The sequence below is a fragment of the Nanorana parkeri genome, unplaced genomic scaffold (assembly GCF_000935625.1).
Source record: "Nanorana parkeri isolate BGI_ZX_2015 unplaced genomic scaffold, ASM93562v1 scaffold577, whole genome shotgun sequence".
NCBI lineage: Eukaryota > Metazoa > Chordata > Amphibia > Anura > Dicroglossidae > Nanorana > Nanorana parkeri.
Genome location: NW_017306845.1, coordinates 507515 through 527250, shown reverse-complemented (window position 1 = coordinate 527250; position 19736 = coordinate 507515). Strand labels below are relative to the sequence as shown.

General features: G+C 46.2%; 1 protein-coding gene across 1 annotated transcript in view; it reads right to left on the bottom strand.

Annotated features, from left to right (window-relative positions):
* SMPX (small muscle protein, X-linked) overlaps positions 1–19736 on the bottom strand; it is a 73705-nt gene that overhangs the window by 27461 nt on the left and 26508 nt on the right. The window contains exons 2-4 of the mRNA XM_018562430.1: positions 17821–17881; positions 13396–13482; positions 3137–3146 (exon numbers count right to left, since the gene is read on the bottom strand). Coding sequence (XP_018417932.1) covers positions 3137–3146; positions 13396–13482; positions 17821–17859 — 136 coding nt within the window. The 5' untranslated portion in view covers positions 17860–17881. The remainder of the gene's footprint in view (positions 1–3136; positions 3147–13395; positions 13483–17820; positions 17882–19736) is intronic.

Here is a 19736-nt window from a genome sequence, read left to right as displayed (position 1 = left end):
GAGTCCATCGACCCATCAAATATGTGATACATAACCACACGTCTGGTACAAATATAAAACATTTATTTTTTTCGAATCCCTATGTGCAGCTTCAGAACCCCATGTAAACTTGTGTCACTTTTCTATCAAATGCTTTTGACAATGCTGTCTAACGACAACCTGATCTTTCTTAGGGAATGGGAGAGGGACTGGGATATATAGCACATTCTGTCATGATCAGCTAACCCATCTTTTCCATTTCACACATAAATCCTCTAATGATGCTCAGACACAGGAAACTTGCTATAAACTTTTAACCCGATGATATTGTCCCTTCACATCTTGGGGCTACCGTGTTTCCCCAAAAATAAGACACTGTCTTATATTTTTTTTGGCTCAAAAAAACACGCTAGGTCTTATTTTTGGGGTTGGGCTTATTTTTTTTTATGTACAACAATCCACACTTATTCATGTACAACAGTCTACATGTCTTCAGGTACAAAAAAATGGTGATCAGAGCAATCAGGGGTGCCGTACCTTTCCAAGAGCAATTTGCTAACCAATCACTGGCCAGAATGAGCGAAGCACACTTTCACTATCGATTCCTCACAGGCGGAGTGCATTTTGTATCACTCCGCCAGTGACAGGAGCCCGCGCTATAGAGGAAGCACCGGCTTATGCGGCTCTGCTACCTCCGCTGCCGCCTTGCTTCCTCTAGTGCTGGCTTCATTGGCACCGCTGATTCTCTCCCGCGGCTCTTCAAGTACCCCCTTATGCCACCACCGGCCCTGGGAATGGTCACAACTAGGTCTTTTTTTCGGGGTAGGTCTTATATTTAAGCAATTCCCAAAAATAGTACTAGGTCTTATTTTTGGGGTAGGTCTTATTTTCGGGAAACAGGGTATTCATCCATTAGTATCTCCTTTCTGTTGGTGAGGATGTGATCACACTGGAACACTCCTACACGTTTGGTGGGAATGCCCTAAGATTCTACCCTTTTGGCGAGATCTCAAGTCACAGAACAATCGCATCTTAGCTGTTGATCTCCTGGACATTCCATCTCCATTCCTATTTCACACAGGGCTATAGGGGGATTTAACCCCAGGGCTGTTGTGTGAATCAAGACTCAAGGCTGTAGTACTAATTTACCTACTAATTTAACCCATTTGTTTAGGCTAGGCCCTAAGAATATATCTACGGCGGGTGTTAATTTGTAAACATCAGCTAGTCTTCAAGTATTTTATCTGAGGGGATTTATTTAGTAATTGATTATTACTAATTATTAATTACTCACTAATTGATACTATCGTTCGAGCATCGAGCAAGACCAAGGACGCAGGGCCGGACGAATCGGAGGGACGGACGGAGCCAGCATCAGACGTGAGCGAGTTGTTTGTTTGGAAGCCCAGATTCTGGATCTAAGCAACAAGCTGGCAACACTAAGGAGCATAACCAACATGGAAAAGAGTCTGGACCTGATGCACCAGGCTCTGTTGGAGGGCGGCATAGATGAGGAGTGGGGTCGGTGGAGCAGGATCCCGAGGTGGATAGTTGGGTTACTGTTAGAAGGAGGGGTAGAGGGAAGAGTGTGAGAGAGGTCAGCCTTGATCTGATTAACCCCAACAAATATGCCAGGTTGCAGAATGTTGGGGATATTAGTTCAGGGGTGACACTGCAGGAGCAGGACGCCTCTTCTATCCAAGGGGGAGTGACTGCTTTAGCATGGAGGGGAGCAGGATGGAGGAGCAGGAGAGGCAGATCTTGGTGGTTGGAGACTCCATCATCAAGCGGACAGACGGGGTAATCTGTTATCGGGATCGCGAGCGCCGAACAGTGTGCTGCTTACCTGGAGCTCATGTTCGGCACATTGCGGAACGTATTGACAGATTACTGGATGGGGTAGGGCAATTGGAGTGTCCTAAAAAAGGGGTTCAGAGACCTAGGTGATAGACTGCAGGAAAGGACCTCCACAGCAGCATTCTTTGAGATACTGCCGGTGCAGTCGGCTACCGGTTCTACAGCCGAAACGGGCTGCATCTTAATGGGGAGTGTGCATCATTTCTGGGGGGAAAAATAGTTAAAAGACTGGAGGAGCATTTAAACTAACTAACGGGGGGCGTGGCTAACCATGGTGGTGTGAGGACGTGCAGCCGCGAGCTCTGCTGCACCGGGGCTCCCTAACACTGACTTTTCAGCAGAACTAACAGATTCTCCCCCCCTATGCCCGACGACAAAGACTCACCCGGCGCCCCTGTCTCTTCACTTACCCGGGACATCGCCTCCTACTTCATGAGGCATCCGGACGCAGCCACTGTCACATTAGGCCGCAATATGGCGCCAGTCACGAAAGGCGGGACCAGAGCACCTGCAGCCGCAGACGCCGGCCTCAAGCCTTCGTTCCTTAAGCACAGGGGGGATGAGAACACAGGATCTCTTGCAGCCTCTTCACTCCTCTGGGACCCAGGCACCCTCCTCAACCCCCCTGGACCCTTCGATCCCACCTGTCTTCCTGGACTCAGAGCAATCTGCAGCCACTGAGGTACGTGACCTGTTTGCTGCCTTTCGGGCAGACTTTGATACATGGGCCACGAGACTGGAGGGGGCTCTGAGGGGAGAGGTGAATGCGCTCAGCCGAAGGGTCACTGCCACAGACTCACGGCTTACAGCCTTATCAGACTCAGTATCAGCCCAGGAGACCCGGTTGGGGACCCTAGAAACAGCTCAGGCAGCCCATCGGTCCCATCTCCAGCAGCTACATCTAAGAGTGTAGGATGGTGAAAACAGGAGTCGCCGCAACAACATCCGCCTGAGGGGGATCCCAGAGGCCACCCAGAGCGCTGACCTGCATGCTACGGTAACTGCTATCCTTAACCAGGCGCTTGGCAAACCTCCTACTGATGTCATCGAGCTTGACAGGGTTCACCGGGTCTCGGGCATCGCCATGGGCAACCCTAACAGAACCAGGGATGTTCTCTGCCGGGTACATTTCTATGCCATTAAGGAAGAGATCCTCCGCGCTGCATGGAGATTGGGCCTGGTGGACTTTGATGGAGCATCCATACAACTTCTCCCGGATCTCTCTCGCATTACCCTGGCTATGCATAGAGTGGTGCGGCCGTTGCTAGATGTCATACGCCAAGTTGGGGCTTCCTGTCGCTGGGGACACCCTTTCAACATACAGATCCGTAAGGGCCCTGAATCATTTCATCTACGCTTCCCATCTCAACTCCCGGATCTGTTCGGCTTCCTGGGGTCTGACCCGGTGACTGTCCCTGATTGGCTGGAATTACCGTTCTCCGAAGAGGGTACCATGCTCCAGGAGGCCCTTCCTCAACGACGCAGACGGGCTCGCTCGCGTTCCGCCCGGTGAGGCCCCTGGGGAAGAGGTGGGGCATGGGACTCCAGCCGGCTCCTGTGGGAGGGGGGGTGTTGATGGAGATTACCAATAGATGCCCTCAAGAAGACCTATTTTGTTGCTGGGTATTTATGTGATTTAGGCTGTTTAACGCAATTTTTTTGAAACTCCTACTTATTTCTGTGCCTGCGTGGTGCCTGGGAGGGGGCAGGGTCGCTCCTACCTTTGGGGCACGGCTGTCTCCCTCCGGGGTGCCCTACTTGGATGCTCGGAGTCAGGGGCCGGGTGGGCCCATACTGATATATGTACTCGAAGTTATACTTTTATAGACTTGCATGGTTCAAACACTTTTTACAGTTTTATATTATATTTATCTGTACTTCGTTGAACGGGGGCAATCCTGTTATTGCCTAGGTGTCGTCAGACTAGGGGCCCCGGTAGGCATCTTGCTACCCCCTTGTTTGACCACATCCCCCACATAGGAGACACATCTCCTGCTGGAGACAGTGTACTCTAGCTTTGCTAGACGGTTTATCCTATACGTAGCAGGTTTTATCCGCCCTTTTAAGTTTAAATTTGTGTTGGTTCACCTCTTCCTTGTCAACTTGTCCTTGAAACTCTTACTTCTCTTCTTTTTTCCTTCTCTCTGCACCCTTACCCACTAAAACCCACACCACCTCGACCTTACTGGTTCTGATACAAACTACTACTTATATCTCTTTCCCCTCCCCCTCTTCCCCCTGCCCCCTGCCATGGCCCTGACATCACCAGCGTCTGAGAAGCTGCGGCTCTGCACATACAATGCCAGAGGCCTCAACATCCCCTCAAAGAGGGGTCAGATAATGTACCACATGCATAAGAACAAGATTAATGTTGTTATGCTTCAGGAGACGCATTTCCAAACTGACCAGGTCCCCTCCTGTGCCAACAGGTATTTCTCCACATGGTACCATAGTACCAATGCCAACCACAAATCTAGGGGAGTCTCCATTGCCCTCCACAAATCTCTTCCAGCGACGGTGGTGGACCACCGGATGGACCCCTTTGGTAGATACCTTATCTTGAAAGTCTCCCTCTGGGGTAGGATCTTCACCCTCGCCAATCTATACCTCCCCAATACGGATCAAACTGCAGCCACCATTGAATACCTGAGGGCTATAGAGGACTTTGCAGAGGGATCACTTTTGGTGGGTGGGGACTTTAATCTGGCTCTAGAACCCAGCCTGGACTCGTCGAATGGTCGATCCACGGTATCTTTCCCCAAACTCTGCAGGATTAAACAGCGCGGTGACCCACCTCCGCCTACTGGATGTCTGGCGAGTACTACACCCACGGGCACGCAACTATACTCACTATTCTACACCCCACCACTCCTATAGCAGGTTGGACAATTTTTTCATTTCACACCATTTGCTTGACTGGAACCCGGTGAGTGACATTGGCCCCGTGATATGGTCAGACCATGCGGCTGTCACGCTTTCCCTACAAGTAGCCCAGGCCCCGGCACGAGCGTGGAATTGGCGACTTAATGAGTCCCTACTAATTGATCCGCAATGTTCCTCTGCTATCTCGGCTGAGATCACCCATTTTCTGGAGGCACATGCCTCAGATCCTACTCCACTTCCCCTTCAGTGGGAAGCGCTGAAAGCGGTCCCGGGGGGGCATTACATCCAACAGGGCACTAGACTAAAGAAGCAGCGCTCCCATCTCATTATGGAGGCTCTCAAAACCATGTCAGCCCTGGAGACTTAACACAAACATTCGCCCTCGCAGGACCTCTTACTGCGTACGTCTCAGGCCAGGCAACACCTCCTTAGGCTCCTTGATCTGTCCGCCCGCAGATATGCAGACAAACTGACCCTTAGGGCGTATGTCACTAGGGACAAGTGTGGAAGGGCTCTGGCTAGGATCCTACACCCCAGATATGTCCCACACATACAGGCCGCGTCCGGTATCCTAGTGAGTACACCCTCAGATATCCAACTTGCATTCACGGACTTCTATAACTCCCGATACAACCTATCGCAACAGAGCACATCTACCCCGGACCGGGCCGCAGACATGTCGGCCTATGTCCAAAGCACGGCCCTCCCGACCCTGGGAGACTCTGATGCTGAGGCATTGGAGTCACCCTTTACTATGACGGAACTGCTATCAGTCCTCCAGTCGGCACCCATGGGTAAGAGTCCAGGACCGGATGTCAGGGCCCGTCCTTGGAAATAGTATGGTGGATCACAGCTGCGGTTCCAACAGTTGTTTAGTGCGGTTGTCAGGCTAAAATCCCAGGCTGCTCTCTCAATCATAAACGGAGAGTTTGGGATTTAGTCATCATGGATCGCTAAACAATAATCAGTAGTAAAAGGCGAAGTAGAATAAAGAATATTAATTCATATTCCCCAACTTGGCAATCCTATCTGGAATTGTGGTACAATCGGATAAGACAGTCTCTATGTCAGATAACAGAAGCAATCCCCTTTAGACAGCATATGTGGAATTGTATTGCATTGAGGAGAGTTGATACCGTGAGTCTCCACTAGGGGGCAGCGTATATGAACCAACACAAGTGTAGAGTAGACTTAGCAGATACTTGCGGTTTGGTTGTAAGAGCGATCAGCTGCATTCAAGGGGAGCCCAGTGGAGGCTGGCTGCAGGGGATATGTTGGGATCCGTTCGGGAGGGTTCGAGGCAGGTGGGTGAGGTTCCTGGATTGTTTGGGCTATGATCCCAATCATCGAACACCCCACATCATCTCTGGCAGGTTTAAATAGCCCGCGGCCGTGATGTCACGCGGCCACGGGTTACTTCCGCGTTCCAGCTTGGAACGCACAGTAGCTTCCGTCAAGGGGGAGGAGGCCTGCCTCCCTGGTCGATGCGCCCCAGCCTGGAACGCAGTCGGGAGGAGCCGCAACCCCGAGGGACATTAAACCGGATGGGTTTACGGTAAAATGTTACACCTTATTCCGTGACAAGCTAGCCCCCTTCCTTCTGAGGGTGTTCACCTCTATTGCCCTAGGGTCCTACTTCCCGGCTCAGGCGTTGGAGGCCCATATCTCATTGATCCCTAAACCGGATAAGGATCACACCCTCTGCACCAACTACAGGCCGATATCACTCCTTAATGTGGATGTGAAACTATTCGCCAAACTTATTGCCAACCGACTAACACCACTACTCCCAGACGTAATCCACAGGGATCAAGTGGGGTTCGTCCAGGGGAGGGAGGCCCCAGATAACACCATTTGGATGCTCCTGTTGATGCATTATGCCAAAACCTCGGGTACACCACTCTGCCTCTTATCCGTGGACGCGGACAAGGCGTTTGACCGTCTTGACTGGGACTTCCTCCGCCTTTCTCTGATACAGCTGGGGATTTCACCCGCCATGTTGAGGAACATAATGGCCCTGTATTCTTACCCATAAGCTAAAATCCGGGTGAACGGGGCACTCTCCCCGAGCTTCAAGATTTCCAATGGCACTAGGCAGGGCTGCCCATTGTCCCCCCTACTCTATGTCCTCACCATGGAACACCTGGCGGTAGCACTTAGGCAGAACTGTGCTTTCCAGGGCTAAAGGGTGGGGACCCACCAACATAAACTCGCATTGTTCGCGGACGACCTGTTGCTCTATGTGACTCATCCCCATATAGCCATGCCCATAATACTACGTGAATTCCAGAACTTTAGCTCCCTGAGTAACTTCCGGGTCAACCTCGCTAAATCAGAAATCCTCAATGTATTCCTGAGGGCAGCGGACCTACACCTCCTGACTACCAACTACCCCTTTCGTCTATGCTCCACCTCCCTAAAATACCTGGGGATAATTCTCACAACGGACCAGGTGGATCTGTACTCTGCCAACTTTCGCCCCCTACTGGAGAGGGTGACACAAGATCTTGCCACATACGACCGCAAGCACATATCCTGGCTGGGCCGAATTAACACTCTAAAAATGGACATTGTTCCCAGGTTTCTTTATCTGTTCCAGACGTTGCCCATAAGTTTGCCATCTTCCTACCTGATGCAGGTCCAACAGATCTTTGCAAACTTTGTGTGGGGCTCAACAAGGTCACATCTTAGATACAGATCACTTGCTCTCCCGAAGCGTAGGGGCGGGGGCAGGGGCACCAGACATCTTCCTCTACCACGCCTCGGCTGTCCTGATTCGGATAGTTGATTGGTTCCACGGAGCGGGGGAGAAGCAGTGGGCCCAACTAGAGGGGTCTCTGGTGACAGGGGATTTGGTGGCTGGGGGTCCGTCACAGCGTTACCCTGGGTCCCGCTGGGTTCCAGACCAACTGCTGCCTCTCTTCCCTAATTGACTGTTCACACCCGGTGGGCCCGATGACCCCTCTGTTCGGGAGTCCGGCCTTTCCCACTGCTCTGATAGGACCTTCTTTTGGGAGGTGGACAAGGGCTTCCCACCGCAGCGTAGTCTTGGCGCTCCACGATGGAGCCTCGTCTGTTGACGCTCACGCGGACCCCGGCCCGGGGACCTGAATGGCGGAAGGACAACTTAGATCCTACATCTCCTCTTTAGGAGGCCCTGATGGCTTTGAGAGAGACGAGACGGCCTTTGACTCCCTTCTACTGGCCTCTACGCCCCTGCAGCATACCGTCTCTCTTCTCTACTCTATTCTTTCCCTCGCCGCCTCATCCGAGTTACCTAACTACACAATGGCCTGGGAACGGGAACTAGATGCATCTATAGCTCCAGCTGACTGGGAGAAGTCCTTTGTCCTCACCCACTCCCTTTCCATTGCTAGCCGGGCACATGAAAACATTTTTAAAATACTTACCCGGTGGTATAGATGTCCCGCGGTCCTCCATCGGTACTACCCATCGGTGTCTGCAACCTGTTGGCGCTGTGCCGCCTCTCCAGGTCACATGACCCATATATGGTGGAGTTGCCCCAAGAGATCCGGGGGTTTTGGCAGGGGGTGCTGCGCATATACCTCAGGGTGACAGGAACCACAATTGCTGATGACCCCAAGATTCTGCTACTGTCCATGATCCCTGGCTCGCTTAAGTGGGCGAAGAGGGGACTCTTGCGCCATTTCCTCACGGCAGCCAGGGCGGTTATACCGCGTCACTGGCGTACTCCGGTGGTCCCCACCCTCGCGGAATGGGTAGTGGAGCTGGACCGTATTGCGGATCTGGAAAATGTAATGTCCGGAGAAAACGAAACTGGGGACCGGTATGTCCGCACCTGGTCAGTTTGGATTGATTTTAGAAACTCAACTGGTTTTCAGGCAGCCCTTTCTCACTGAACCACCCGCAGGGAGACATAGACGCAAGGCAGGAAGGGGGTTAGGAGAGACACACACCCCCCCCCCGCCCCCCCCCTTCATCCTCTGACTTTCCCTACCTTTCCCTGACCCTCAGGCTGTTCTCCTTCTTCTGTCACACCTGGTCCATTTTAGCAACTAGCGATGCACAGCATCTATATGGGTATAGCAGCAACCTGCGAAGCACAGCGAGCCCGTTTGGGAGGGACGCCACCCGAACATACTTGTGATGCGCACGGTCTCTGCACCAAGTGGCAAATAGAGACAGGTCCCCGACGGGACAGTGTCAGCACAGCTGATCTAGGCCGTATGTTCTGCAATGGGCGCCGATCGATGTTGGGCTTAAACTTGTACAATGAAACAATGTCGTGTGCCCTGATGATGTTGCTTTCAGGCTCGCCTGAAGATTCACACTATTCTGTATATTTACTTGTCTCCTTTATATCTTTGGAGAATACAGTAAAGAGGAATACAGGAGATAACAGGGGACTCACTACAGTCAATAACAATGACAATAACAACAAGTTCAACAATAAAATCAACAGAAATAAGGCAGTAAACATAGCAACTTATATGGGCGAAGTTAAACATATTAGAAATGATCCCCCTATAGCTAGGCAAAATAAAAAACGTAGAGGAGAGCCGGATAATACTTTGTATTCCAAAAGTAGGTCAAAAATTAAATGTATGTACACCAATGCTAGAAGCCTTGCAAATAAAGTAGAAGAGCTAGAAATTATGATACTCGAAGAAAACTTCGATATAGTGGGAATAACGGAAACCTGGCTAGATAACACACATGACTGGGCCACTAACATAGAAGGGTACAACGTGTTCAGGAGGGACAGGTGTGGGAGAAGGGGGGGTGTTTGCATTTATGTAAAAAATAATTTAAGGGTGCACATAAGGGATGACATAGCGTTAAATGGCGGGGAAGACGTGGAATAGCTGTGGCTAGAACTTGACAGGTCGGAGGCCAGCCGTAAACTTATTGTTGGAGTCTGTTATAAACCTCCAAATATAGGGGGGGAGGAGGAGGCTCAGCTACACTGCCAGATAGAAACAGCTGGGAAGCAGGGTAATGTCATCGTTATGGGTGACTTCAATTATCCAGACATAAACTGGGCAAGCGGAACATCCCTTTCGTCAAATGCAGCCCGTTTTCTGAACATGTTGCGAGACAACTTCATGGATCAGATGGTGGAGGTCCCAACTAGGAAAAATGCAATCCTAGATTTAAACATTTCTAATAATGGGGAGTTAATTAAGGATATTGCAATTGGGGCGACACTGGGTAACAGTGATCACTATGTGATTACCTTCAATATTGGGTATAGAAACGGGAAGGCGGCTGGTCGGACAAAAACCCTAAACTTCAGGAAGGCTAACTTCGATAAGCTGCGCCAGATCATGGGTGAAATCGAATGGGAAAATGTATTTCAGAAACTGAGCACTGACCAGAAGTGGGAATGTTTTAAGAACACACTACATAAGGAAATTACCAAGTGTATACCTTTGTGGAACAAAATTAAAAGATCAAAGCCGGTATGGATAAATAGATCGGTAAAGCAACTCATCAAGGACAAGAGATTGTCATTTATAAAATATAAGACGGAAGGGATGTCATTGGATTAAACAACAAATTTCCATGCAAAAAATTGTACCGCTTTTGGTACAAAATTCCTGACATAATCATACCGCCAGGGAGGTTAATGGATGATAAAGGGGAGTTAGTCACAAACGACAGGGAGAGGGCCGAGACATTGAATACCTTTTTCTCATCAGTATACACTCAGGAAAAAGACGGGTTTAATGTAGATAAGAATGCACATAGTTCATTGCAAAATATTCCACAGTGGTTAACAAAAAAAAACAGACTAGAACAACTTAATGCAAATAAAGCATTAGGACCAGATAACCTACACCCCAAGGTACTTACACCCCAAGGTACTTAAAGAACTAAACCAGGTTATAGCAGGACCGCTATTCATCATTTTTAAAGATTCCTTAATGACTGGCAGAGTGCCAATTGACTGGCGGAGGGCTACGGTAGTTCCAATATTCAAAAAAGGGTCCAGACGCCATCCGGGAAATTACAGACCAGTTAGTCTTACATCGATGGTTTGTAAAGTGTTAGAGGGAATGATTAAGGACCACCTAGTAGAATTTGATCGGGATAATGGCATAGTAAATGACAACCAGCATGGATTTCGGAAAGACCGTTCTTGTCAGACTAACCTGCTTACTTTTTACGAAGAGGTAAGTTAAGATCTGGACGGAGGGAGGCCGGTGGATGTGGTATACTTGGACTTTCCTAAAGCATTTGACACAGTACCTCATAAAACGTTTACTATACAAGCTGAGGTCTATGGGTATAGACAAATTAATGTGTACATGGATAGAGAACTGGCTAAAGGAACGGGTACAAATAGTATCGATAAATGGCACCTTCTCGGATTGGGCTAGGGTCATGAGCGGCATTCCGCAGGGGTCTGTGCTGGGCCCCATGCTGTTTAATCTATTCATTAACGATATTGGGGAGGGGGTAAACAGCCATGTTTCAGTGTTTGCCGATGATACCAAAATCGGGAGGGGAATAGTCACTGAATCTGTCGCTATAACATTACAGGGGCATCTGGATAAAATAGGGGAGTGGGCAACCACATGGCAGATGAGGTTTAATTTGGATAAATGTAGAGTTGTGCACTTTGGGGTTAAAAACAAGAAAATGGATTACACACTAATGGGAGCTCCCCTCGGAAAATCCGAAAGGGAAACAGATTTGGGGGTCATTGTAGACCACAGGCTGAAAAATAGTTTGCAGTGTCAGGCTGCGGTAAACAAAGCAAGTAGAGGGGAATGTTTTGCAGGGACAAGTCCGTAATTATGCCACTTTATAGATCACTGGTTCGGCCACATCTGGAGTATGCGGTCCAGTTTTGGGCACCAGTGAACAGGGGGGATGTCCTTGAACTGGAGAGGGTCCAGAGGAGGGCAACCAAAATCATAAAGGGGATGGAGAACCTGAGTTATGAGAACAGGCTTCTAAAATTAAACATGTTCTCCTTGGAAGTAAGGAGGTTAAGGGAGGACATGATTTTCATGTATAAAATGTTTACCAGGGATAGTAACATTAGCAGCAAACTTTTTACAATTAACTCGATGACAAGGACGAGAGGCCACCACTTAAAATTGGTGGAGAAAAAATGTCAGCACAAGGGGCGAAGGGGGTTCTTCTCAGTTAGATCGGTTAAGGTATGGAACTCGCTGCCACATGCTGTGATTTCGGCTGAAAGTGTTGAATCATTTAAGAGGCAATTGGATGATTTCCTCAGGGACCGTAATATACAGGGGTACAAGTACTCTTAAAATTGATAACACACAAGGGACCTATACATACTACACACCAATAGGACCATACACAAATAGGTTGGACTTGATGGACATATGTCTTTATTCAACCTCAATACTATGTAACTATGTAACTATGTAAAACTCCTATGATCTCCATGAACTATTATTAGAATAGTGTACTACCACACCTCCTCAATGCAGCAAGGAAGTTAATTCCCATATTTTGTAAGCAGACCAAGGTACCCACTAGAATGAACTAGGTTAATAAGGTAAATGATATTCAGGAATCCAGGAATCAGAACAATGGGTGGCTACATGTAAAAGGCACATATGACAAGCTCTACACTAAATGGGCTACTTGGATCTACTATAACTCATGATTTGCTTGCCCAGCTTCCAGATATATCACACTATTTGTACTTACACACTATTGTACCATACTCTTGTATCTAGGGGGGACTCATTTGTCTTTCTGTTTCTGAATCCTTTTGACTCCGGCCTGAGCTTGGCCATTCTGTGTATTGGTTTATTGATGTTAGAGCTTTTAAGCTCACACATCTGTGTATTTTACTTACTACCTGATGAGTGGCACCGCCTAGTACCAGTTTGCACAACCTTCTCTACCTGTTACCACAACTTTCTATTGTAAAAATACTTGAGACATTGTTTGCACACTTTGGCAGTACTTTATTGTATTTCTGTGTGTTGGCATAAATAAAGATATTTATCAAAAACATTATAGAAAAAAAGTTTCTGTTTTCTGTCTGAAACTCAATTTTCAAAATGTAAAGTTTACAATGGCAGTCATTCATGTGCCATTAAAGTAGTTAAAAAAAGGGGAACATTTTTTTAAAAGACTGGGAGGTAGTGATTTTTGGCAGAAGAGACATACAAAGTCTATCCTGTCAAAAAAATTCTTCCTCTCTATGCTAGCGGTTATTTATTTTTTGTGTACACCATACGGCACATGTGCTGTACAGTGCACACACTCAAACCTTTCTTCGCTCTAAGATGTTTTGAATCAGCCAGGTGCCATGGAGGTTGTAACTCCTGTGTGCATGTACAGGAGTTATGTCATCAGTGACCACCCAGTGGATGAAGAGGACTTCAAAGAACCCCAAAGTGTCAGCAGCAGAGATGGTGGCGGCTGAGGACAGATATATATCCCCAACAAGACACTGTTGTAATGAACTGGTACATGGTGTAAACATTCTGAAAAATACTGACTACAAGTCATAAGAATTGCTATGGTTCAAAGAGAAGAAAGTAGATTTTTTTGGCATATACAAAATTTAGCAATAAAATAGACAATAATTTGTATAACAGTTATCAATAATATGCTTTACATTGTGTCATATTTTACCAAAACTATAAATACAATTTTTTTAGGCAGCAAATATGTTTAACTGCTTTGCAGTCTTACCTGTTCTGCTTCAGGTGACAATTCTCTTCTTTTAGGTGGCTGCCCAGCACCAGGTCGGAATGCTCCCATAGGGATATTTAGGTTAGCCTGATGAACAATATCATCTGTCAGTGCTTCTAAAAACAGTGTAAGAGCTACATAGTCAATAGCACTCTAGAACCAATCTTTTTTTTTAACTGTTATATAGATATATATATAGATATATATATCTATATATATATACACACTGTATACTGTGATGTTCGGGGATATTAGCACATAGGGTGAGCGCTTAAGAATGCAGTCTACTCGCAATATCTTTGGTTTAAGGGCTTGGTAGCCCACTTTTATTCAACACAAAGTTCATATATCCATCTTGGATACCTACGCAGTGGTTGTTCAGTGTAACATTCATGAAAGGCTTTAAAGCAACACAAGAATAGCCTCCTGGCTTCCACTTTAAACATTGGCACTTCTGACCCACTGGTCCTCTTTGAATTGCTATCCCACACTTGTACTGGTGGCCCCTCAGGCTCACGGCTCTCCTAGCCTCACCAGTTTTCTCCCAGCCTCCCTGGCTGTCTTAGTGTGCCTCCAGCCCACTCACCACCTGACTCCTCGCTGACTTCTGGGGGAGTTCTCCTGACACCTGAACACGGTCTGTTACTCTTTCCCAGAAGGAGCTAATTCCCCTAGCCAACATCCTTTTCTTAATGGCTCTGCACACCTGTGCAGTTATCGAGTGCTGGCCACTGCTAAAGCCTGGACCCAGGACTAGGGATCTCATCTTTCCTCCAGAATCACCTTGAAACCTCCCAGTTCCAGAATCCCAAGCAGATTCCAGACAATCCCTTGCTTCCTGACACATCTCAGCCCATCTGGCTGAGAGTCCCCGGTGATCATCACATCCAGTTCTACAGTGGGATTGCCACACAATACCACAATACATATACACACACACAAAGTTAATCTCTGCTTAGGTTTTTACTTGTATCAGGTTGAATTTCCTGTTATATCCAGGGCCAACAGGGTATTTGACAGGTCAGTCCTCTGCCGCTGGGACATTTGCCTGATTAGGTGGTGCCAAGGGATATCTTCCAATCATATCCTTTGTCGGTAGGATATCTTAATATACCATGCCCCATCCTACCCTATAGCATTTACCTATAACCTCCTATTTTATCAGTAGTGGTAGCCAGAAGATGGTACAGGCTAAAAGCTGTTGCACTTTTTCTTTTTGCTTCAGATCCCCATCAATATGTTGCTATTGGTCTCATTGCTTTCTAGTTATACCCCTGGGCATGGAAGGGTTACCCAAATAATATAGGAAAATGTTGATTTTCCAATGTGAGTCTAAGGCCCCCTTTATCTATAATTATTATAAAAAAACAAGCAGCACATTCTCTCTTCCCAGCAGGCATTTGCACTTTAAATCTATTATAAAATGCAGCACAGAAATTAAGACCAGCTTAAGATAACTTTTGCAGGGTTTTTTTTATTTTCATCTCGTCTGCTTTCCTGAGGGAAATAAAATTGACTGGCAACTGTGCTACAATTAGCAAGGATAATCTTTCTGTTATTAGCCTTGTGGGTCCCAATTCAAATACAAAGTAGCAGAGGCAAATATGGAAAAACTATTAAGAAAAGGGGCTATTTTAGGATATGTTGTCACTTCTTAGCTTTTTATTTAGGAAGGTTCTAAGAACAGGGATGAGGTGAATGCTTGTTAAGCACAGCAACAGAAAGATAATTTTCTTTATAGCTGCAAAGTAAAAAAACAGTTTTGCTGTACAATGACAATCCAGCTGCAAATTAATATTGCTCCTGAATTGTTCACGTATGAGGGTGTATCAAAAAAAATGCCTTTTAAGATATAGAACCTTAAATTATGCAGAGATGGAAACAATAAACACACACACAGTATGTAAATATAAATTCTTCTACTCAGAGTTACCCTTCCACATATTTCCCATCACGTTCGATGGATTTGCGCCCTGGAATTACCCAAACCTCAAATCCAGTTTGGAAAAATCTACAAAGCACTTTTTGCTCAACTGCTTTAGTAATTAGTTATATTTTCGTAATTCTTCATACGCCCAAACAAGTAGAAGTTAGATGGTACCATGTCTGGGTTATAGAGAGAATGAAGGGCCACTGACCGTCCCATTTTGGCAATCACCTACCTGGTGCCATAAGAAGTGTATAGGTGTACATTATCATAATTTAGCTGTATGGCCTGATGGCTTATGTCAGTTTTCAAAGTGTAACAAAGAAGGTTTTACTGTTGTGACCATAAAAATGATGCCTGATCTGACAGATTTGTGCTGATCTGGCAGATTTGAATTTCTTTGGATGGCACCATTCAGTGCCTTGTCCATAATTTAAATTTCTCAATTTTTTAAACATATTTACCAAAATGCCTAACAATGACTGCATCACCATACACAATCTTCAGGCTTGTATGAATCTCAACAGCCGAACAACCATCTTTCATAAGAAACTCAATTACCGCTCTTGGGTTTTAAACTTTCCTCCATGGTACACTTGGTATAATTTAAAAAACAAAGGCATACAGTGATTGAGTTATACCATATATATGACATATAGCAGATATTTCATTATAAGTTCACATGGACAGCAGATATGAAACAACAGGATTTTCTCTCTTATAACCCCCTTGTATTTTATTGAGATTTTTTAGCTAAGGTAAAGAGTTGTAATAGCAGGGACAAGTTCTCATTACAATGAAGTTCATTTAAAGAGACATTACAAACAACCATAAAACCAATAGCGAGCAATGGGGAATAAAAGGAAAAACATGATTGGCTCCTCTAGACAGCAAAGAAAAGTTTGTTTAACAGCCCATTAACACCAGCAGCTGCAATAAAATGCAAAGCTGCTGGTGTGTGTTGCCCGCCACAGTGCTGATGCACTGATCAGCCTAATTCACACCAGGGCGTATCATGAACGTGCGTCAAACATGCACAAAAATACGCACTTCTATGCACGTTCATGATACATGCACAACTGCGGAATGTTCTTGTGTTGCCATTACTAGGTAAGGGCACTCTAAATATGGCTGAGCAAACGCGTTTTTTCACAGTGCGTTCTCATGGGCAAAGAAAAATTCGGAACCCATGTTGCCAAATTCACAACCTGTACTTGTTCTCCACAGTTGGCGCACGTCCAGGGACTCAAAAGGGAATAATGGGGATGCATGCCAAACACGGGAAACAAAGTCCAGCAAACTTGCGGGAATGCACAGCCCCGCTACGCCTTGGTGTGAACAGGGCCTAAATTATTTCTATTAGGTTCTATGAGCACAACTTGGTGCAAGGCCAGTTGTATTGTGCCGCATCCTACTACAGCAACCTACAGCAGCCAATCTGAATTATTCTTAGAGCAAAAGCAGGTGCTGCTCCAGGTCTTTCCACCATAAATCAGCTCCCTGGGTGCACTCCTGGCTCGCTACTAGCAACATAGTAATATCCAAATGTAGAAAAATTGTGTCACTCCAGAATCAGTGAGAATTCTCTTTATTCCATCCATCGACATCCAGAAAACATCTCAGAACACTACTAACGTGTTTCACGCAGACTGGCATTTAATCTATGGGTAAGTGTAAGCCTGCGTAAAATGCATTAGGACTGTTGTTCTGATATGTTTTCTTGATGGATGGAATGGCATGGATGGAAAAGAATTCACACTGATTCTGGACTGCCGGATTTTTCTTACATTTGGATATAACAGAATTATCTTAATTTAGTGTCAGATGATTTCTGATGAGTTGCTATGGCTTCCTGCACTTTCCTTTTTGTTTTGTTTTTACTTACTAAAGCTCTTTTAAGTGACACTAAACTCAGGAATTAAATCTGTTCCAAGCTCACTTCCGTGATGAAAAATTAAAAGTGAGATTGTAGTCCATCATGGGAGTGAGCTTGGAGCGGTGGCTACTTTACAACACACACAGGGACCATGGGGAACAAAAGTAGCCACCCTACAGAAGGAAGGATAGTGTCAGCATGAATTCAGAGATGATTTGAGGATCTACAGCTGAGTGATACACAAATAAGATACAGTTTTATGAATAGTTAAGGTACTTGAATGCATATTTGCATTGTTAAGATTTAACTCCTGAGCTGTCACTTTAACTATGATCAGTACTGAAGGAAAATTCAGTTATCCAGCAAACATAAAAGCAATATTGGCAATGGTCTAAAATTAATAAAACACAGCAAAGCACATACTGTGATTGTGTGTGGGGACAGGCAATTTTCACTGCCCACGTGCAGTCTGTAATATAGATCTCACTTGTACATCGTAAACATTCCCATTACTTACAGTATTTCTAAAACAAATATATACATAGAAATATGTGACCAGTGCTGAAGCCATGCAGTGAAAATCTCACGTTGTATTGTTCCATCCCATTTAATTAAAACGTACCTGTATAGATTTGACATTTGACGCTGGCTGTTTAGACATTTTAAAAGCTGAGATCGCCTTCCTGCAAACGAAGTTAAAACAATTAAATTATATGTATCTGTTTAATGCTCACTTCATGGCCAATGATACATTAGCCATCTCACTTTCACAGTTGCCTGGATACTCCCAGCAATTATATGTTAGAGTCGGAACACCTGAGCTACGGTGTTTAGTAATTAACAGTGAGAAATTATACCACTTACATTTACTACACATTCGTCGAAGCAGAAATTCTTGGTGCTTAGTCTTACTACTAGTATTCTGCAGCATTTACTATTGTAGGAAAGGAGGAGGTAAGTGAGACAGAACCATGAGCTTTATGGGGCTCAAGCATAAGTTCTAGCTAACATTCTATATTAAAGAAGCAGCACAACGTTTATATTTATTACAAATGGAAAATAAAAAAAATGAGCAGAAGAATGGAGCTGCTGCCCTTTGCAACTAATCAGGTTTTAAGTTAAATTTATACAAATATAAAACAAAAAATCAGAATAATTGATGTGGGCATCAATGTCGGTTTCATACGAATTCTCTTTTTTATAGCTACAGCTCGCAGTATACAGAGACGCCGCAGCTGAAGCGGATTCCGACAATTATGTCTGGATCTGCCCAGCTGCGTGAGTGACAGCTGGCTCTGCCTATCTAGAGGCAGAGCCAGCTGTAGCCACCCCCTCCCCTATCCGTTCCGCCAGTCAGCGCTGGAGGATCGGAGCGGGGAGGGGGGAATCCAGTCCCTCCCCTGTCACGGGAGAGAGCCATGACAGGACCGAGAAGTGAGCGAATGCCGGTATGTGTTCGCTCACCTCCCGATCTACTGAGCTGACCTGTGACAGTCTAATTGTCACAGGTCGGCTAGAACTATGAGGTGAGTGAAAAGCACTCACCTCATAGTTCTCCTTTAAAGGATTTGTTATTTGACTGGGTAGGATTTCATATTGAGAACTTGACGCTTCTACCCATATCTCTGCTACTACTTGCTTCAGAATGAGTATCTCTGGATTACCAGTAACCAAAAATGCATGTAGACTACTTTTTTGATTTTCATCTATAATTGTCTAAATCAGGGGCGCCCACCATTTTTCGTCTGGAGATCTACTTTTCAAATGACGAGCTCAATGAGATCTACCAACGAAAAAACCCCTGCATTCAGGTAGGGGAGGGAGCGTGGCGGTGCATTGAAGTCAATAGCACCAGCAGCCAGGCCCCTCGCTCACAGTGCGATCGCCTGCACCCGGAACCCAGGCACATTAGTGCCTGTGTTCCAGTCCAGTGCGATCCGCAAAAATGCTGCGAGCACTATTTTTGCAGATCACACTGGACCGGGATGCAGGCACTAATGTGCCTGTGTTCCTGGTGTGGGCAATCGCACTGTGGGCGCGGGGCATGGCTGCAGTGCCATTGACTCTAATACAACCCCACACCCCCTCCCGCCCCTGAACGCAGGGAGTTAATTCAGAAAATATTTTACTATCATCCAGTTATTGATTGGGGAAGAGCCTCTGTACAGAGTGCTTCTCCCCATTGAGAAACTCATGAATGAACAGGAAGTGATGTAAATCACATGCTGTTAATTCATAACTGGGGAGCCGCTGTCACAGAACCTGGCCGAGCGTCTCTCTCCTCACCGCTCAACCTTAGTTCTGTGACAGCGGCTCCCTCCTCCGCAACGTTTCCTGCACTTTCCCACCAGAAGACCTCCTTTCTCATCAGAAGCCCCCTTTTACATTAGAGTCCCCCCTGGACTAGCATAATGCGTTTCCATTCACCCGCACCATGGAAAAGACACTGTGTGAAAATTTGAAGGCACCCTGACAAAGCCAGAAAGCCTCCCAGGGTGCCAAGGCACCCTGGCTGAGAAAGGCTGTTCTAATGTAAGT